This window comes from Oculina patagonica, chromosome 1, assembly GCF_052425735.1.
Source record: "Oculina patagonica isolate OP01 chromosome 1, crgOcupat, whole genome shotgun sequence".
NCBI classification, from domain to species: domain Eukaryota; kingdom Metazoa; phylum Cnidaria; class Anthozoa; order Scleractinia; family Oculinidae; genus Oculina; species Oculina patagonica.
Window position 1 is genome coordinate 750,694 of NC_135758.1, and position 21,807 is coordinate 772,500.

General features: G+C 39.5%; 4 protein-coding genes across 5 annotated transcripts in view; 2 read left to right on the forward strand and 2 right to left on the reverse strand.

Annotated features, from left to right (window-relative positions):
- The first annotated feature begins 4,009 nt into the window (after nt 1-4,009).
- On the forward strand, nt 4,010-8,307 carry LOC144652106 (uncharacterized). Its single transcript, XM_078512140.1, has 5 exons — nt 4,010-4,393; nt 5,366-5,448; nt 6,121-6,417; nt 7,125-7,283; nt 7,693-8,307. The coding sequence occupies exons 1-5, from the start codon at nt 4,129-4,131 to the stop codon at nt 7,957-7,959; spliced, it is 1,071 nt and encodes a 356-aa protein (XP_078368266.1). The 5' UTR covers nt 4,010-4,128; the 3' UTR covers nt 7,960-8,307.
- Nucleotides 8,308-8,639: 332 nt separating this feature from the next.
- On the reverse strand, nt 8,640-12,331 carry LOC144652149 (uncharacterized). The gene is made up of 3 exons (XM_078512170.1): nt 12,149-12,331; nt 10,763-10,907; nt 8,640-9,934 (listed from the first exon to the last, which is right to left on the reverse strand). Exons 1-3 carry the CDS (start codon nt 12,229-12,231, stop codon nt 9,584-9,586), a joined length of 579 nt encoding a protein of 192 aa, XP_078368296.1. The 5' UTR covers nt 12,232-12,331; the 3' UTR covers nt 8,640-9,583.
- Nucleotides 12,332-12,572: 241 nt separating this feature from the next.
- Nucleotides 12,573-18,835, forward strand: LOC144651989 (uncharacterized). Its single transcript, XM_078512068.1, has 8 exons — nt 12,573-12,622; nt 13,284-16,027; nt 16,582-16,677; nt 16,770-16,832; nt 17,880-17,954; nt 18,070-18,132; nt 18,392-18,466; nt 18,713-18,835. Exons 2-8 carry the CDS (start codon nt 13,309-13,311, stop codon nt 18,763-18,765), a joined length of 3,144 nt encoding a protein of 1,047 aa, XP_078368194.1. The 5' UTR covers nt 12,573-12,622; nt 13,284-13,308; the 3' UTR covers nt 18,766-18,835.
- Nucleotides 18,836-18,908: 73 nt separating this feature from the next.
- LOC144652070 (elongator complex protein 1-like) overlaps nt 18,909-21,807 on the reverse strand; it is a 26,214-nt gene continuing 23,315 nt past the window's right edge. For both annotated transcript variants that reach the window (XM_078512116.1, XM_078512113.1), the window contains exons 35-38: nt 21,631-21,758; nt 20,980-21,143; nt 20,119-20,200; nt 18,909-19,640 (exon numbers count right to left, since the gene is read on the reverse strand). In XM_078512116.1, the coding sequence (XP_078368242.1) occupies nt 19,567-19,640; nt 20,119-20,200; nt 20,980-21,143; nt 21,631-21,758 (448 nt within the window). In that variant the 3' untranslated portion in view covers nt 18,909-19,566. The remainder of the gene's footprint in view (nt 19,641-20,118; nt 20,201-20,979; nt 21,144-21,630; nt 21,759-21,807) is intronic.

The window sequence follows — 21,807 nt, forward strand, 5'->3', positions numbered from 1 at the left end:
TAAAATGGTAGAATAGGGGTTAGTGGACAAGATTTGGAACCACATATTTGTAAACTCTCAAGGGACTTTTTTAATTTCTCAACGGACTGTTTTAATTTCTCAAGGGATTACTTTCCGCTGTGGGTGATCACTTGCCATCTCGTGGAAAAAACGTGACTTGTCACATTTAAAAACGTTATATAACAATTTTAAAAGTGACATGTCAGCTTTCTTATCTCAACGCACGTGTGTCTGAAAGGCAATCTATAAAAAGCGTCGCACAAACATTGGATTGCGTAACTAAAACACGAATAAATAATCACTAGCACTTACATCGTTTAAAAATTACAAACGTCAAAAATAAACCATACCAAAAAACTCGCTCTTTTCAAAGATATTATTGAAGTTAAAACAAATGCAAGAGATGGGGGCTTCTTTTAGCTTAGGAGCGGTTAATTATTTGTGACGTTGTCGATGTTTCCGGTAGAGACAAAAATCAAAATAGAACGTGTCTGGTTTCAATTGCTCGTTCTTGAGAGCGACTGCTTGCCAATTTTTCGAGGCGATATTCTGCGCGAGAAGGATATTCTCACTTACATCTGGTGTTCGAACATTTGTTTTTCCACTGGGCCACAAGATCCTACTCTGGGACTGTGAACTGCATCTTCGGAACTTGGCCGTTGGCTGTCAGAAGAAACGTTCTGTAATTTTTAGCTCGCGGGCGAATGACCATTATTTGTTTTCCTTAGTTTAAATTTGATTTCCGGCGTGCGGTTTAAATGCTTTTGTTTAAATGTGACAATTGACAAGCTAAGCAATCTGCGGGGTGTTCGTGGGCGGCATTTGCGATTCTCAGAGATGCGTGCAGGCTTTCCCCTCCATTTTTGCCTAGCCTGTTCCAGGCGTTCGGTTAGTTGGGAAGCGCCAAAAACGGCGAGCGAAAAAAAAATACGCCGCTTCCCAACTAACCGAACGCCTGGAACAGGTTAATTTTTGCCCCGCCGGCCGAGCGCTCTCCAGAAAGCCTGTTCGCAGGCTAAGAAATACCCGGCGCGGACGAGCCATTTTTGACAAAATTATATGGCTGCATTTTTTCCGCGAAGATAGGAAATTGTTAAACTAAACTACAAACTAGAAACTGTAATGATAAGTTCGAAGAACAATGCACAGGATAAACCTTCGACTCATACTTCATGCAAAAACGTCGATATCTCGAAGAGACTTTGATCTTTTTCCCATGTCATGTGTCACGCAGCATTGTCGCAACAGATTTACTTTTTTATTTTTTTTTTTGATATCTTGGATTTCACTGCCGAAATTATTTTCGATAATTGATAAAGATTTTTCAGATTTTTACCAGAAGAATCGCTACTAAAGCCACGATTCTCAGAATGCCCGGAAGAATGTTAAACGACTTAACCACAACCCTGAGCAAAATGAATGCAGTCAATGCAGGCTGAATGCCAAAGTCGCTTTTTGAAAAGAATATGATGGACCATTTATCTTACACAGAACATTTAAACATTGTTTCCCGTCTCACACACAATAAAAAAAGATTTTCTTTTGCAAATAAAATACCCAGCGACACCATTTCGCCTGATTCATTCCAGACACCCCTCGGTCCGGGGGGGGGGGGTACTCCCATATGTGGCCTACATAGGTATGTGCCGCCCGATAGGGTATGGTTTTTAAGGTTCTCAGTCCTTAAATAGGGTATCATTTTTGCTCCTTTTGACAATGTGTTCCCGGTGTGATCCTTAGATAGGGTACCTAAATTTTATTAGCTAAGATAAACGCCCAGCTAAACGAAAAAAAGGTATCTTAAAACTGAATTTTCTGTTCAGGTATATGGCGGGCCATCGCGGTCAAAAGTAGATATCATGATATCACTGCTTGATATCATGATATCTGTGAGATATCATAATATCTGGATATCTTGAGAACATGATATCATAATATCACGCAAGATATCATTTCGTCATGATATCTCTACGATAAGATCTCGCTTTTGCAAATTAATCGCTAAACCATTTTGCAAATCGCTAAACCATTTCGCAAAATGTCACGTTGGTTTTGTTTTTTTAGATGTCTGACTTTTGATATCACTTGACGGGTTGTCATTTGTGGCTGTTCCCGGTTTATGACATAAACCTTGGATATAGACCCTTCGATTCTCCCATAGAGATCTAAAGACTCGAGTAGACCCCAGCTACCAGTTTACAATCCTCAACACTGTGGCTTACAAAAAACCTTGTGCTTTTAATATTGGTTTAGACTTCGATGTTAAGTTCATCCAACTCTGGAGCTCCTTATTAGTTTCATGGGAGAGTACAGCCCAGTAGTCTACAAAAAATGATAAACAACTTTGTGGAATATAAATGACAAGCGGTAGAAAATCGATCGAGTTCAGCTCACAACGCTCCTGTTCTCGATCCAGTTCATTAAGTTCCACGGCTGGACGACAAAGATACAAAACAACTTTTGACCAACTCTCTTCCATTGCCTCCATGTGAGGGTAGACACGGAAGGGGACAGGATATTTACCGCCGTCCGCGCCGGAGATTGCGTGACAGAGGCATATGTTTCGATGAAAGTTTAAAATGAGATGGAAATCCCTTTTACCGAGTGCCCTAAAAAAAGGAAAACACTGAAAAACTGTCGACTCTGTTAAATTGTAAGTTCTGTAAGCTATTAGTGGGGCTACTTCGTTTTCCAAACCAAGGACTCTTTTCAAAAAAACTGTACTCTCCCATGAAACTAAGAGGGAGCTCCAGGGCTGAATGAACTTAAATATGAAATTCTAAACCAAAATAAAAAGCACACGGTGTGTTGTGGGTTGTGAACTGGTAGCTGGGGTCTACTCAAGTCTATAGATCTCTATGCAAAGAAGGGTCTATACAAGGTTTATGTCATAAACCGGGAACAGCCACAAATGACAACCCGTCAAGTGATATCAAAAGTCAGACATATAAAAAAAACAAAACCAACGTGACATTTTGCAAAATGGTTTTGCGAATTTGCAAAAGCGAGATCTTATCGTAGAGATATCATGACGAAATGCTATCTTGCATGATATCATGACATCATGTTATCAAGTATCAAGATATTATGATATCTCACAGATATCATGATATCAAGCAGGGATATCATGATATTTACTTTTGACCGCGATGGCCCGCCATACAGGTATTAGTAAAGCGATTTTATAAAGATTTGTGTCTTGCCGTGCGCGGTTAGCAGGTTAGCCGTTATTTGGGTCGTCTCGGAATGCTTCTCCTCCCCTTGAATAGGGTGTCATTTTTCGGTTTTGGGCCTTAAATAGGGTATCAATTTTCGCTTTCTTTATCCTTAAATAGGGTCAGGGTTTAAGAACCTTGGCGGCACACCCCTATCCGAAATTTATGGGAGTACCCCCCCCCCGGGCCCCCTGGGGATGGATGGATGTGCCAAATGCTAGGAAAAAAAAAGAGAAAGAGTAGTTCGTTTTGTCACGATCTTATTATTTTTTAAATCAAACTTTACTCCTGATTGCTTTTGTGATTGTTTTTTTGAACCTTGGTTTTTATTTAGAAAATTACCCAGAACAAAGATCAAGTAAGACTGACACTTCCGGAATTCACCTTGGATGACCTTTCATGAGTTTTGTCACGTCGTCATACAAATGTTCTATTTTGGGGATTACTTCACACCGCCTTTGATAAGAAATCTTCGCAAAATATAGGTTATTTATCATCAAACAAATTGCATCACCCAAAGTAATAAAGAAGTGTTGAAATGCCATACATTTGCAACAATCGTTTTGGAGATTTCGAAAGGAGAACAAACAAAAATAGGGGAGGTCGTGTTCTGTCACGTGGAATGGGTGTTGGGACGAACTTTGCTCGATGAGTACTCTGGAACTAGTGATTACATCATTATGCAACAGACATTACGACTCTTCTGATTGGTCCGATTGAAAGAGCGCCCAATGCTTCACGTAACACCTTATCTGATTGGATAGTTTGCCTCTGTTGGCTCCTAGACCAAAGTCCGACTGTCTTCGCAATAAAAATTGCGTTCTGATCGGTTGAAGGTATCTTGCGCTCAAACGTCTATCGAAGTCGTATCGATTACGTTGGATTTACCAAAACTATCACTCATCTAGAAGAAATGGCCTCTGAAGTAGAGATGACGCCTGAGGCTGACAACAAGTCTTTCACGGCTCGTTTGTGGGAACTGCCTGTGGCAATGGCTGCCGTGGAACAACTGTCGCAAATTTACAGTTCTGTGAAAGAGCGAAATTCTGTGACCAGGATGGCTTGTAATGCCGGGGAAAGCACGATCCAGATGGCAAATGCTGCTACTAAACCTATAATAGAGGCAGCAAATTCCTACTCGCTTTCTAAACCCATCGTTGGACGAGTCGAATGCGCTGGTGAGTGTTGAGAGTAAACGTAGCGTTATCACTTTCGATCACGTATTCTTACACTTTATAAATATCACATGTATGCTCCGTTGTAATAATCTTTTCTTGATCTTTCATTATCACCTTAATGAACTAAATTTGACACATTCGCTAATTTACTAGTATTTGGTCCAGGTTTCGTCAAAAGACACATTCGTCTGATCTTGTCTAGATCACATTTCACAATTTCTTGAACTTTGATCGGGACTTTAACCCAAGTACTCATGCTTTATATTTCCGAAGAAAAGACTTGAAAGTGTTACACTATTTTTTATTGTACTTTAGCCTTGAATATTGTAGGCTGTAGGAAATCACACATAGTGAAAGTACATGTACGATTCCCAAAGTTGGTCAAGCGGAAAAAGGAAAACAAGAAAAATTGTCGTGACTACAACAATCATAATTTATAAGAAACTTTCACATAAATTTTGCGTAGAAAAGGTGGTAAACAAATTGTCAATTAGACTGCGAGCTTGCTCGGTAACTATCAAAGTTAACCCAAAAAGTGAGGAATCGAAATCTTTTGAGCTAATGAAAACGACAACAAACTTTTCGAATGTGATTGGTTATCAGCAGCCCCAAATTGAGCACTTATAGGACAGTTAACATGTCACATCCGTGTAACTGGACAGCATGCATCATGTACGCGGGCAGTTGTTGGACAGGCAGAACTTAACACTTAAAGAGGGGGTGATGGGGTATCTCCCCGCCCTTTGCCTCCGGATCCGATTGACCAATTCGATTGAAGGATCCAAATCCGTTTAAATATGCCTGAATCCGAAACCGGGCCATATAGTCAAATCCGTCAATCCGTTTTCCTATTCACCCCCCTCCTTAAATGGGTTTCTTTTCTTATAAATGCATCTTGGTCTCTGACAGTTACTTTTTGTCCTTCTGAAAATTCCAAATAACTAATGGTTTATACTTTGTGTCATATTACAGCTGCCACCCTTGACCGTGTGGCATCAGAGACTCTTGCTAAAGTGGAGGAGAAGTGCCCCATTATCACCAAGACTCCTGCTGAGGTAACCCTTTCTTTTCTCTTGCCTAAGCTACTTTCTGACTGTTGTACTCACTTTCTGGGAGTGGGAGGAGTGGTCTGTAGTCTTATGGCACAGCCTTGGGAGGGGTTGGGTAAGTGCCTTGTGTTGTCTGCTTGGGAAATAAACTTTACCCTAACAGTGAAGCATCTGTTTTAAATGGTTCAACACTGGAGAAAATGTGGCATTCTTTTCTGACTGTGCCATGTGGTGATACAAATTTGTTGTGAATAACAACCAATAGTGCCTTGAACAATATGTTAATCATTGGCTAAATTTTAAGGAGATTACACATGTCATTTGGGAGGCCAGAAAATACATCCCAGAAATGGCGTGTTCCTTTAGGATATTCTGGAATAAGAATATATATTCTGAAATGGAAATCTAAGTATTCCGAAATGAGAAGAGCAACCAAACCAACGCTAACTCGCAATATTCCAATTATTCTTATTTCCCAAATGAACGCATCCTTAGTCTGTGTTGCGTGAAGCAAAAAAAAAGGGTGAGGAGAAATATGGCATTTTTCCCTTGCACTTTTTTTTTGCTTTGTGCCTGATAGACTAAGAAAACATGTACTGTAGCTGTTCGTAGTTTAAGTAACTGGAGGACAATTCAGAATTGAACAGCGATAATTTACATCTATCATTTGTACCCTAGATCAAGACAACTGTCACTGATACTGCCTCTGAGTACTACAATAAAGTACAAAACAACGCTGTTGTCAAGATGATGGTTGCCAGTACAGAGGGCATGATATCCATCACTGAGGTTATTGCTGAGGCAGCTCTGCCGACTGATGGCACCTGTGAAGAGGACATGAAGGAGCTAGAGACAGCTGATGAAGACAGCGCAAAAGGAGCTTTAGTGCGAGTCCAGAACCTACAGAGAATGGTGACGCGCAGGGGAAAGAGAAAGCTTATGTCCTACAAGCCTGTGAAGTTCAGTGTTGATACGGTATGTTGTTGTTGTTTTTTTCAATGTTTTTTTATTGAACGTATTTTGTAGATCTGCTTTAAATAGTACATTTCAGCCAGTAGGCTCAAAGGCTCACTTAACCCTTCTAGTCATACGTTTGCATATACTGGTAGTTAAGAGCTTGATGGCCATATTTTGGTTTGTTTGTTGGGAATATACATGATGTAACCAAATGGTCAATTCACATGGCTTTCATTTGAATGGTCGCACTGAAGCAGGCATTTCATCTTGACACATTATGCCACTCAAGGGAGGTGAAGTGACCTCTCATACATGTAGTGCCTCTCTCTGCCCTGGTGTATAAATGCGTTCCAATGAATTTACATGTAATGCTGGAGGGGGGACCTTGTGATGGACCAGCTTTTATAGGGGAGGGGGGGGGGTGTTAAGAAATGACTTCTAGTTGCTCAGTACTATGAAAACTGGTAACTCCCCGAGGCAGTGAAATGTCTCACTTCATCTTAAAAAACACCACCTAGTGACTGAGAAGTGGTGACGAATTTCCGCATTTTGCGCTCCGAGTTTGAAAACTTTTAAACCCTTACTAGTTCCGGGCAGGAAACCAATATTTTCAATTGGTAAACTCTGCCAAGATGTGACACCTTAGCCTGAAACAGACTTAAATATCATTTAAGCACATCCTATTTGGTTTCACTGATGATCCCATTGCAATTTCTGTTTAACAGGCTAGCAATTTGCAAGAACACATAACTGACTTGCTTGGAAGAACGTCTGACGCCAGCAAGAAGGTGTACAGTGCTTCCATGTACATACCAAACATGGCTCTTGAACTCTCTGGGGAGGTCATCGTCTCGGCAAAGCAGTTGGTTTTTGCTCTTAACAAGGTAAACTTTTGAACTGCATTAATTTTGTGCTTACACTTAACATTATTCGTGTTTGTGTGCAGTACACAGAAGTGTGTAGAAGTTGCTTTGATTACATGAGTGATAGACTTGTTTATCACAATTAAATACTGCGGCGGAAATTCCACGCCACGCCTAGGCAGTAAAAAAGGACGGTGATTCCCATACCTCTATTCATTTTCTTAGCGATCAGGGAGCAAACAGCATTAGTGTCATCAATTTCTTTCTTTATGTATAAAATGTATTTCTTTCCCTGCTAAGGGGGGAATTGCATTTGGTCTATAGGCAATAAAGATCCAGTTACCCCCAATGAGTTGGCGTGTATTTAAAATATACACTGCATAAGACAATGTCCAGTGCAAAAGTGACTAACTGTAACTCCTTTTCTCAGGCTCACTCCGTCAAGGACATGCCCGCCGCTGTTGCAAATGTGGCGATGAAGGCTGTTCAACCGATTACTGATGCAAAAGATAGACTCGCTGGCTATGTTTTCGTCCCCTCCCAAGTGATGACCGAATACCTCCTCTCTTCTCGCCCCGTTCAGTGGATTCTCCCCCATATCGTCGCCGTCGAAGACATGAGCAAAATGGATATCACGATGGAAGAAATCGAAGACACAACGGAATCGGAGGGGCATGAAGAGAAAGAGTCGTCATGAAATTATTTTATTCTTCATTAACTTAAAAATATTATTACTATAATTACTATAGTTATGAATCAAAAATGTCGATGAATGATCAGTTACCAAAAGGCTTGCATAAAATATGATAAGTTTTATATTAAATTTTTTAATTTCTATTAACTACCAGTATTTGTGACATGTTCAGTAAGCAGTCTTAGTATTTGTACTTACCAATCAGAAAATTCATAAATGAAAGTACTGGTAGAAATATCTCTTAAAGCAATTTTGACCAGTTTTATACCAGTAACTTGTGTGAAAGAACTTTTAATGATTATTAACTATTATCGGTCAATGACAGATTTTAAGCTGCTGACGACGACAAAATTGCTGTCTACAATGGTGATGGTTGTGTGAGATGAAAAAGTAACAAAAAAGTAACCTGTAGTTGTGTGAAAAAACAATAAACATTCATTAAAAAAAATCAAGTGTCTTGTGATTTTCCTTTTAGGCTCTAAAAGAACTTCAAAAAAATTGCAGCCCAGAAGCCAGTACATTTCACTTTTTTACCATCCATATTTTGAGAATATCTTGATAGTAAAGGACAAACTATATTGACAATAAGCAGTCCTACTTTATCTATTGAATCTAAACTTGACTGATATTCTTTACTACCTCGTGTTTTTCTGCCTTGTCCTTCAGAATTTCAAGGTACCTTATTCTCACTTAATTTCGCGAGTACTAAATTTCGCGATTTTCGCGATTTTGAAAAAAACGCGAAATTTAATACTCGCGAAATATAAGACACGCGAAGTTTAAAATCGCGAAATTTAATATCGTGCTGATAATATAAAAAAATAATGAAACTCGATGTGTTTTATCATAGTTATTCTAACATGTCTGAGCTTTATGTTTAGGAGTTTTTTGTTTGATTTTGTCCATTAGTTATCTCCCACTCGATCAGTGGCACTGTTCGAACTGTTCTCTGTCGCCAAGTTCCTCAAAATCTCGCTCTTGCAGTCGTGGATGAACCTATTAGGGATTAAGACTGTTAAATACGTTATGTTTTGTTATGTGTAGATTGTTTTGTTTGCTGTTTTTACGATGACTTTCATATTAATTATGTTGTTACAGTTTCGAGGTCAAAGCTTCATATTGAAGAATAGGTAAAAATCGCGAAATTTAATACACTCCAATTGTACCTTCCTCTCAAAATCGCGAAATTAAGTACTCGCGAAATATGGCTCTTGATTTTTCGCGAAATTAAGTACTCGCGAAATTTAGTGAGAATAAGGTAATTTTGTACTTTGTGTGGTCCCAGAAAATATCCATACTCTGCCTAAGGAAGGTCATTCAAAATTCCAAGGGAAGGGTGGTCTCAAATTGTAAAGCTTAACTGGAATTTCCAGAGGGGTGGGGTGGGGATTAAAACTAAGAAACCTTCCCAGGGAGGAGTATGGATATTTTCTTCTACTTGCCTAAAAATAATGTGACAAAAGAAACATGGCAAACAAAACTTGCAAGATTAAAAATTAATAACTTCCTTCTCTTCTTGCCAAAGTACCAGTAATAAAACCCACATATGAAATTGTGTCAGTATTTTGTAGTCCAACACTTTTTTATCCCGTAATATTTCCTTTTTGTTGTGTATTTGCTTGACCAATCACGGACCTTTTTTACCGTACTTCAGCTCTTGTGACAACGTGATGAGTTTGTGCAAAGCTGCATCTGAGCGCCACCTTAAAATCGGCAGAGAATCAAACCTGATCATTAACGTTAAGCTGAAGTGAAACGGTGCAAGAAAGAACTCATTTGCCAGATCCAGGAACTTGAACAGCATGTTGTCTTCTTTGGTGGGAAGACGCTGCGGAGTTTCCCCTTCAAAGATGACGTGACCCATGAATTGAAATGCAAGGCATACGCCAATGACGATACATCCTTGAAAAGTGGTGACACCAGTGTGGACAAATAAGGCATAGTATGCCACAATATTGTATACAATGGAATAGACAAACTGTGGAGTAGGAACAGGAACAGAGGACATTGTAAGTTACAAGTAAAACGGATGGTGTGACCCCAAACAGTTTGTACAACACAGGGCTGAAGGCAGGATCTTACATGAGTGGGTGCTAGCACCAGAGGTGTGAGCGTCTCGGGGGATTCAGGGGTATTAAATTTTTTCCACGGGAAATTTTGAAAAATCAAGTTGTTGGGTCCACATTTCCTCCATTTTGAGAGACATTTTAACCCTCAATCCCCAATTAGGTGGACCTTTGTGGCCTGTGGGTTGGTGCAGATGCACCCATTACCCCCCCCCCCCACTTATTACCCAGCAATATGAACATAATTTGCAGAGAGAAAATGACTTATTGTTAGTTGCAGCTCAATGGTACAACTTTTTTTAACACTGAAGTGAAATGATGGTGAACATGTAACCTCGGGTATTATATCTCACAGCTGGTTAGGGTGGAGTGTGCTCTGTCTTGCTACAAACCTCCTACCCCTTCTTATCAGAATCCCATCCCTTCCCCCCTTCTGCCTAATAAATAAAATAAAAATAAAATAAATAGGAATTTACAGTGGGATCTTTCACTAGGTGGCTCTTCTTGATCCCACTGATTCCAGATCGAATTGGAATTTGAAAGTGTTGGTTTTTGTGGAGGGAGGAAAACCAGAGAACCTGGAGAAAAACCCTTGGAGCAAGGACGAGAACCAACAACAAACTCAACCCACATATGGTACCGGGCTGGAATTGAACCCGGGCCACATGGGTGGGAGGCGAGCGCTCTCACCACTGCGCTATCCCTGCTCCCCATTTTAAGATCTCAGTAATGGTACTTACCCCCATGGGTGGCTCTTGCAAAATGCACAGGAGGCACTTTAACAGAATTAGTACATACTGAAGAGTAAATGGCAAAAAGTTTCGACCAATGCATAGTATTGCCCAAGCCATAGGCCAGGATGCCACGACATGAATCACAACGTTCCTAAAAAAGAGAGAGGGAGTGCATCATGCATCAGTAACTGGATCGATCAATCAATCAATCAATCAATCAATCAATCAATCAATCAATCAATCAATCAATCAATCAATCAATCAATCAAAAGTCAGTCAGTCAATCAATCATTATAAAGCAAAAACAAATATGTCAGCTATCATGAATAAGGCTTAATAAACAATCAATCATCAGTCAGTAAATTGATCAAATGATCAATCAATCAATTAATCAATCAGTCAGTCATATATCAATCTTTCAGTTTTTGATTGATCAATTGATGCTGGAATTGATGGGCCAATCAATCAGTCACTCACTCACTCACTCACTCACTCACTCACTCACTCAATCAATCAATCAATCAATCAATCAATCAATCAATCAATCAATCAATCAATCAATCAAACAACATACTCAGCTCAGCCTCTACATGTATTCAAACGCCACCCGCACTCAGAAAACTACCTTATTACAGGAAATTAACGCTTGTGTTAATTAAGGTATTTGAAATTAACGCGACTTAAATAAACGCGAATTGAAGGAAAAATTACTTCCCAATAAAGGAAATTAACGCGACAGATGGGGTAACATTTCAAAATGAAGGAAATTAATGCGATGTACACAACAGGAACAAATTTATTTCAACACTTGTAGGCGTATAATTTTAAACTAAAACAATGTTCATGGTGCTTTTCCCACTTTGAGCGTTCTTCGCAGTATCAATGATAGTGGCAGATGAAATAATGCTTTTTCCTTGGAGTTAAGAACGTTTTGACTGAAAGGAGAAATTGTGGCCAAAATAATGGAAATTAACGTCATGGAAATTAACGCTCCACTTAATTAACGGTGAGGAAATTAACGTTAACAAAAATTAACGCGACTTAAATTAACGCGAATGTTTGAAATTCGCGTTAATTTCATGACGCGTTAATTTCCTATAATAAGGTATTATATATTTCGCTGTGAACTTTACTAATATATGTTAATTAGAATACATTAAAATTAATTGTAGACTTATTGAACCAAATCAAAAGAGTTGAATAGCCATTTGAAATTGACAAAGGGTTGTCATATTGACTATAACGCAATAATTTTATTCTTTGTACTGGCTCTCGAGCAGGGATAGGACGAGAAGAAAACGATTCAGTTTTGGCAAAAGAATTGGCCAAAACGAAGTCGAAATTCACTGATTCGTCGAAATGAAATAATGTCAGTAGAAGATCTTCACTTACCAGAGTTTCTTATGCGAAAAACGTTTGGTAGCAGTTTGCATGGCGCTGTCAAAGAAGTAAGCAAATCCCAAATTTAAAGACATCTTTTCATTTGAAGGCGAAAGGGTGTTCACGAAAATCGGCACGAAATTCACACGTAGATTCTTCAATCGATTGAACTAGTCACGCAATTCATGACAACGTGACGTCACGCTTTGTTTTTCAGAGTTCATGAAGGCAATTTCTAGGGCAAAATACGGCAGAAATGAGACACTTGAGGCAAAAGAAAATTATATTTCAGAAGAATTTACACGAACCTTGACTAAAAAGCCTAAATTTTGCAAAAAATCCCAGCTAAATTCTCAGCTGGCCGCGGGCTAAGCTCTTCCCCAGGCCAGGATGTGTTTAAGGAGTGGTCGCTAGGTCAAGTTGAAAAGAAAGCTTTTGTTTCTCTCAACAAAAGAAAATTCATCTTTGTATATGTTTGTTGAACGGGTATGTGTACTGTTTATTTATATATTTGATCATGTTTTTATTCATTGATCAATAGGTCGAGCTTGTTTTTTTAAAGTATTTTACTGTGGGTTGGTGGCCACGTCTGGTGCGATTGACTTGCTAGCTGAGCAGAAATGTAGATCCACTCGAATTTTATCACAGATTTTATGTCAGGTTTTAAAATATAATGGGGGAGGCTGAGGCGTATTGCTACCATTAAGATGTTTTTGAAAAAAAGTAAACAGTAACTTAGGTGAATTGTGATCAGCCCACCAAACCCGGTTTTGAACTTATTTTTGGCGTCAGGGTTTCCATTCAGGAAATGAAATTTCGTACCGTAAAATACCGGCGGGCAACCCACGGGAATTTGACATCGTGAAGCTCTCGCGGGGTAGGGATTTTGACAACTAAAATGGTCTGCTAGGTTAGAAATTTAAGAGGAGATATTTGAAATTTGACATTCACTAGGCGCCCAGGGGTGGGGAATTTGACTCTGGCTTCCAAAAATGTCAAAATCCCCTGGGTATGCCCCCCCCTCCACCCTGGGGCTTGACATTGATAGGTGCATTACTATTATAGGGGTCTTCAGGTTCCTGTGGCCCCATTAATTTGTGTCTTTAATATTATTACTTATTTTATTGGGGTTTATTTTTCAAAACAGTCAGACCATCAAGAATTTCTTAATAATGGAAAGCGATGAAGTTTCTGCAACTGAAACCAACACAGTGAATTCTGACAGGAACATAGATGTAACTACAAGAGAAGACCTGTTTAAGATTGTCACACCCAAGATGGAGGAGATTGAAACTGATTCAGACAATTGGTCTATAAGGCAGCTTGATAGGAGTCATCAGGAACATTTCTGTAAGAAGACTAGCAAAAATGACGCACTTGAGAGCAACAGATATGAGAAAATGCCAGTTGTCAGAATCTCGAGATTTATTCATGATGGTAGAATTGTTATTATTTTCTCTGATGCGTGCCAAGCTGTCCTTAAGCTCTGGAGGCCATACCGTAATTTGCAAAGCATGTTGAAAAGGTATGGAATTGACACACAGAGGTTCAACCAATCAGAATTGAAGATGTTGAAGAGTATCGGAGCAGTTGATATTCAAGTAAAACAGTGTTCATTTATTGCTGAGGAGGATTTTCTTCAGCTTCTTGCAAAGTACGATGAAAACTGTAACACAGATTATGCCAAATATATCCAATTTTCACAACCAGTCGATATCAACAGTTATCATTCAGCCACAAATGTTCAAAGTGATCAAAGTGGCAGAACACAAGTATTATTTGGAGGCATTAACAGCCCATCACAGAGCACCACCTCTTTGCCATATAAAGTTCTTTCAATTTCTATTGAAAAACAGGATTTCATCTCCTTGTCTGAACTAAGCAGCTTGCTTGAAACACATTTTGAGAGGCCAGAACTATTAACACAAGTCTTGTTAAACCTGAAAGTAGATGTCGGCAGGTTGACAGCTAGTGAGCTGCAGAGAATTGAAATTCACACTGGTATTGATGGAAGTTTGGGAAGATTGTACATAACAAGAAAAGATTTTGAGAGAGTTTTGCGGTATACTTCAGCTCTTCTTGACAAAAATCTTCCAAGCATTACATGGGCCCATTTAGGGGAGTTGAGTGCCTCTTGCACAGTGAATGCACTGAATGAACCTAACACTGTACTAACTGTAGCAGGATTAGGGTCTTGCTTGTCTTCGACAGATGCAATGTCACACATTCCTGGAAATGAATTAAATGATGTCGCAGTGCCTACATCGTGTACTTCTCAAAGCACAAGCATAGCTGATGGTCACGGCAGTGAATGTCAAAGTAGCCTATGCAAGGATGCCTTGGTTGGAACTCGTGCCTGTCATGTCTCCTCAGGTGTATCGCCTAGTGTGGCAGAAACTGAAAGCCCACCGACATCAGAAGAAGCAACCACAAGTGACACTAGATACACAATTCGTACTTGCCTGGTGAATTATGAGGTTGTTGTCTGCATTCCTGATCTTCACAAGGCTGTGATTGACATGTACGGACAAAGCGTACAAGTGGGGAATTACATGCATCGCCTTAGTATTCCAACGCACCGATTCTCAAGAGTTCTACTAAAGCGTCTCAAAGCACACAACATTTTGAGTTCTAAAGCAACACTGTGCACATACATCACCAAGGCAGATGCCGCTAGGTTACTGAACATGTATCGCATTTGCAATCAAGGTGATGATGGAAACGAAAGCCCTTGCAGAATTGAGTGGGATGAGCCAATCATACTGGAAAATTACAGTAACAAGGTCACTGAAGATTCTCCAAAGGAAACATGTTTAAAACAGGTCACACAAAGTAGTGATCAAGCTACCTTAAAAATTCCTCTATTTGTCATAAATTATCAGATTGTTGTGTCAATGCCAGATGTTCACAAAGCTGTGCAGTTGTTGAACGGTCAAAGTGTCCAGTTGCACTATAATCTTGAGAAATTGGGAATTGTCAAACACAGGTATTCTTACACTGAAGTGAACCAACTGAAAGTTCTAAGTAATATTAAGAGACCCAGCTTGTGCACGTACATCACCAAGAGCGATGTAGATAAACTGTTACAGTTTTATGCCACACCCGAGAATAAAGCCAAGTTGAAATTGATTGAATGGCAGCCACCAATAGCAGTAGAGAGAGTAGTGAGCGGCACAGCATTTGATGGCAGTTTAAGCCCTGATGTAGATTCTGGTATCACAGACAACAATGATGATAATGCCGCAGATGGTGAGATAGCTGAAAGTTACTCCATATCTGATCTTTATAAGGTGTTTGTGGGTGACGACTTGGAGTCTATCCATAACACTAATGAGGTTGATGATCATCCAAGGACTTTGCAATCAACATCACCAATCTCTTCGCCGTCAACACCAAGTCTTAGCATCTCACAGCCTGTGCAGCATACCACAATCACTCCTGACTCGAGCAAGATGGTGGACTCACCCAGAGCTCAGTTACAAGCAAGCACAAGTACGGCAATGCCTTCAAGTCAATGTACACCAGTGCATCTTCATAACCTACATGTACCTGACAGAGCTGTCAATCGAACAGCAGTGGGTGTCAATCAAAAGCAAGTTGATGCCTGTAGTGGAAGAGCTATTGGCCTAGTTCCATCTCAAACTTGTTCCAGTAATAATACAGTTGTCACAGCTCAGACAGATCTGCCCAAACCAACGTTTAACAGCCAGATCATGGCTACCTCAAATTGTTCTTTTCGCAACTTCGCTGCATCTGATTTCAAGATGCATGCAAGCCCCATTACAGCAAGTAGTGCCATTACAACAGCGACTAGTGTTCATTCAACAAGTGCAAGTACTGGCAGAGTGAGGCAGATTCCTGCAGTTTGTGCAACTTATTTTACAAGCTTTGGTAAGCTGTCAAAATAAGTCAACTAGGGTATACAGTGCAATCCTGATTTCTCAAACCTTCTGACACCTGAACCGGCAAAACTTGTTTCTTGTGGATAGTCAAACATTGCAATTTTACCCTGATTTCTTGATCTCGATTTTTTACACCAATTTTTGTTTCTCTTGGAGGTTCAACAAATCGGGATTCCACTGTATATGTAATTGACTTGAAGTACCACAAAGTCAGAGTTAAAGACAAATCACAAACTCGTTTTAGGAGAATTTACATTTTAAGCTTTAAGAAAAGAGATTATTTAAAGAATAAGATCTGCACATGTAAGACCGGTCTTTATCTCCCCAACAGTAGTTATTAATTCCCATCTTCTTTTGCATTGCAAAATTCAAGTAGTTAGAAAAAAAATTACACGAAATCAGATAGTCAGTCAGTCTGTCTGTCTGTCTGTCTGTCTGTCTGTGGGTCTGTCAGTCAGTCTGTCTGTCAGTCAGTCTGTCTGTCTGTCTGTCTGTCAGCACGGCGCGTCAGTCAGTTAGTCAATCAATCAATTATTTCTTCAGTTCCTACAGAGCATGGTCATCAAAACCCTAAAAGACCAAGTGAAGCATCAGTGAGTGATGCAACATGGCTGGAACAGCAGGCCAAGAAATACCGAGGTACAAAATGTAAAAGCTTTCATTATTACGTTATTTACCAATTTAGGCCAAGGTTTTTATTTTTACCTTGATGCTGAACGTATTTTTTACAGCGGACAATGAGGAGATTTTGAAGACCTTACAGCGCAAGGAAACAGAAATGAAAATTTTACATGGTAAGGATGCCAGCATTCCATTTGTAACGTAGTCCTATAATTCCCATTAACTGATAATGCTATGATTTTGTGACTCATGACATCACTGGATGAGTAATCTTACATGTACTTTTTCAAAGAGAGGACAAGGCTGCCGTTGTAGCTATTCGGACGAGAAACTAAAGACGCCACAAGACGCGAATTAGAGCCGTTTATATACACGCGTCATGTTTTAGGCCCCGTCCACACTGACCCGGGTAAATTTGAAAACGCATCTTTTTTTTTCCGTTTGGGCCACCCTTCCCCCTTGAAGGGGTTTTTCGGACCCGAAAGGGGTTTTTAAAAATTTGGTTTTTTGGGGGGGGAAATATTTTTTTTTTTTTTTTTTTTTTTAATATTTTTTTTTTTTTTTTTTTTTTTTTTTTTTTTTTTTTTCTCTTTTAAATTTTTTTTTTTTTTTTTTTTTTTTTTTTTTTTTTTGAGAAAAATTTTTTGGGGGGTTAGTCGCGAAGTGGGATTTTTTACCATTTATACGGTCAGATGGCGTCTTCGTTAACACGAGAACAAGTCCATGACCCGTATATACGATTTGAAGTCAAAATTAAGACGCGTCTTAAATAAGACCAGTTCAAAACCCTGGTCCAAAATAAGCTTAGCCGCGTCCTGTTTAAGACGCGCCTTGTTTTAGTCGCAAGGCGTGGTTTAGAACCATTACACCCAGTTCGCGTTTTATTTTAGCCGTGTCTTATTTTAAGCCGCGTCTTATCTTTCTTGTATATTACTTTTAATAATCTGATTTTCGTATATCCATTTGTCTTCGGCAAAATAAATGCTAAATTATCCTCTAAAGGAACTTCTCTCCAGGGTTAATACTCATGAAAAATCAAAGACGGCGAAACGTGAAAACTGAAACGGATAACAGTCTAAAAGCAACTTTTGTTTCATTTTTTAAACCTGACTTTTTTCATATTTGATCATAAAAACCAAACATTTTTGCATTTTCACTGGTATAATTATCATGTTGCCGCGGCAGTAAGTCTTGGTGCTAATGCTGCTGTTTACATTTAGATGCATATCAAGAACAAATACGACAGGAAAGAGATCACAGGTTGACAATACAGAGAGAGTTGGATGAAGTCAAGAGTGAGTCTGTGGGTCATAGCCACTTTCTGTTTAGTTGATTTTTTCCTGATAGTATTCTAAAAGAAACTTATATACATGTCTCATATTTATTGGAGAACTTTGTTTTTGTTGGCAGGCTCTAACACTGAGCTGTTACAGAACATCGAAAGAAAAGAATTGGAAATGAAGATTTTGCACGGTTAGTTACACTAAACTTATTAGGGTTAAAACTCTTCTGACTTCACAAAATTAACGCGAGTTTTTCGCGTATAGTCGCATTAATTGTATGGGGAATTATTACTCATAAGTTATTTATTGTACGGGATGTCTGATAACTTTTGTATTTAAAGGTTGTTAAACATTGCACAGTGTAAAGCGCAACAGCGCACGTTACATTTTGTTTTTACCGCGCCCCTTCAAATGTTTTTAATTATTTTGTTATTCATGTTTGTTTCCAGATTCATACAAGTTGCAGATGGATCTTGAGCGAAAGAAGAGGGAAGAGCTTGAGATTGAAATTCTTAATCTTCGAGGTGAGGATTGACTACTAGAAACAAAGTTCAACATGAGAAGAAGATTTTCTTGTAACTTATGCCACTAGCGGCAAATTCTTTTTGCTAGCCCAATCCTCGACCGGAGAGCCTGTTCACAGGCTAAGCTAGGGTCTCGCTGTTTTACAGTGATGAACCAAAGTAATAGCTGAATGAAATGTGGGCTAGGGATACACCATGTGTCAACGAGAACATTCAATTTATATTTTGAATTGAATTTATTCGCAGGTAGTCTTGGATCAACTGCTAACGTCCCCCAAGTAAAGCAAGAACCTCTTTAATTAGAGAAATTCTCGGATGTGCGATGTCCTGGGTCTAACCAGACGTGGCTACTAAGTCAAGGTGGTTCCGAGTTAAACCAATCGACCAATCTCGTCTCCAGGGGACCAACCGCTGACTGAATGGCCTTGACTGAAGTAAACAATAACTGACGGGAAAGTTACTTCAGCAATAATGTTACTTAGTATTAATCAAATATGTACCAGAGTAAAATTAATAAAAAATCAGGAAATATTGATTTGTTCAATGACATTTATTGCAGTTCTTTTCTTGCACAGCTTCCATCCGAATTCAGTTGTTTATTTAAAATGTAACGCAGGATAGTTATGTCGGTCATCAAGCGTCAAATGAATGTAACCATTCATTATGTGTTCAATCTGTTGTAGTTTACAAGTGGCTTTATCAGGCCTTCCATTAGTTGTGACAATCCGTATCTTTTCCTGTTGAGTGACAGTCTTTGCCTCTTGTTTTCAATTCTCCCGCGTTTTTTTCGTATTCCGCGTTGTCCTGCTTTTTCCGAGTTCCCGCGCTTTCTTCTCTTCCTGTGCTGTTTCGTCTCCCGCGCTTCTTCAAAGCTGTTTCACAACCGCAGATTTTTGTCTCCCGCGCATGTCCACTTCCCGCTCTTTTTTCGCCACCCGTTGAAGAACCCAGTGATGCGCCATCATTACTTGTGACAGGTCAGACAGAAAGACCTCTTCTCTGAACGTCAACTTGACAGATTGATATTTGTGATAGTGACGTTTACATGGCGAGTTGAATTTGACCTGCTTGGCGCGCAGAATCATTTAAAAAGTCATTCGTCATGACTGGAGTTGCTCCAGTTTCCAGTTCGTGGCTATCTTAACAGCTGGAGGTTTTGGTCTTTCTGGTTCATCTGCAGAAAATTAAAAGAATATAATTACTGCGTTGAGGCGCGGTGGCCTAATGGTTAGTGCGCTGGACGCCGGATCGAGCCGCCCGGGTTATTATCATTGATCGGCCTGGAAAAAAGAAACTTTACTCTATAATGTCTCTCTGCACCGTCCAAAAAAATGGGAAAAAAAAAAAAGCTGAGCTCCTTTTGACCAATAGTGCAAATTCAAAACCAGGGGGGTGAGGTTAAAAGGCAATCATCACTTCGGGCTACGAACCTGTATGAGCGTTTTCCCGCGTTTTGGGCACTAGGTGATGTATACTTTTCCCGCGCTTGGTGCGGGTTACCATGTTTTTGCCACGAGTTCCGATAGGTTTATTTCGTTACATGCGTTGGTTCTTATTGGAGCCAGAGTATGACGTAAGAATTTGTTAAGACGAGAAAGGAGCGTTACGATTTAAAACAGTGTATCATCTCAGAAAGTATGATTTTACATTACCTTTTGGCTTATATGACGTAGTACTCTGATCACCTCTCATAGCTGCGATGATGCTATTAACAGTGGCTCCAGGACCCGTGACCTAAAATGAGGATCACAACAAAATCAAAACCAGGGCCCAGTTGTTCAAAGGGTGGATAACGTTATCAACAGGATAAATCGCTAATTGGTGGAGCGTAGTATGTTTTGTTAACATTTATCCAGGCTGGATAGCGATTTATCCGGTGGATAGCGTTATCCACCCTTTGAACAAACGGGCCCAGTGAGATAATATAAAGGCATGACTGTTCCCTTTTATTTTATTGAAGCTAAGCCAATGTTTATCCTTAGTTATGCCATGCTTTTGTTGATTGGAATGAACTGGGCGCTCCTTTCAGTCCAATCAATAAAAGCATAGCACAGCATAGCATCAACAATGTTGATCCTAGCAGCACGTAGGGCGCGTGTCACATACGAACCTAGTAAAATCTAGCTCGACACGAGTTCTCTGTAGGTCAGTGTTAAGAGCATCCCACCCGTCTGCGTTAGACTCTTGTCGAGGACTCGTGAACGCAGATATTCTCTTTGCCCTTTCTCAGCAGTAGCAAAATCCACTCAAAATATTGCGGCAAAGAGAAGGTGCGATCAGCTTTACAAGACCGAATTCCAACCAAAAGCGGTACTGTTCTAGTTGTTTAAGACGCGAGCTCAAAATTTTATTTCTCCTTATTGACTTTTATATATTACTTTATACGTTAGTTCTGAGAATTTGGCAGTTCATGTCCCTAGTTGACGGCTTTCTTCATTCTCATTACCTATCTGCTAGACAATGTATTGGTTTTGTAAGAAGAAATTGTATTTTGACCACTGAGCATCACAAACCTGTGAGACGTGATTCACGTTGCTTGTGGTTTCTTCAGGAGGCCAGATGATGTTCATGGAAGTCTCAATTGATGTGATGAGTTGTTGAAAGTTGGTCTGAAGGAGAGCAGCTTGTTCTTCATGATCAAACAACACCAACATCTTAAGCAATGACGCTACATCTTCTGCAAATCAAAACAAGTTTGGAAGATTTAATTACTTGTACTATGTTAAGAACATGCTTTTCTTACCTAAAACAAGCAAAATTCGATTACAGCTACCAAAATTTGTCTTAAAACTGACCGGAAGACCACCACAAAATTTAATTTACTCTGAGTTTTACTGAGGGTAACCGAAAAATGTCTAATGGTGTTAGAAGGCTATTTTGACGGAAGAATTCGACATCGCATATAAATGCTTTCAGGACCGTTCATCTAAACTGGTCACGTGATTTCTAATGTTTGAATGCAGTGCATGATGGGAAAAATGCAAATTCATTCTTTTTATAGCTTATCTTTTTTGCCAGGGACAAAAAAATCACGAACATAAAAAAGAATTACAACCAGGATTCAACGAACTCTGGTCATTTTTTGAACCGAGCAGCGAGTTTAGGGCTACGCAACGGCAACATATAAAGAACAACAAGGAAATTCAACTGAACAAGTCGCATACCAGTGGACTTGTTCACTGTTTGAATGATTTCAGAAAGTGCTTCCATCAAGGCGAAGTCTTCGAACCTGCTGCCTTCTTTCAAGCTGTACATCTTCCGCGTAGTTTTACGACGATTCTTGGAAGATCTCCTGTTAAAATACAGTTTAAACTTGTTATACACCTTACCCGGTAAAGAAC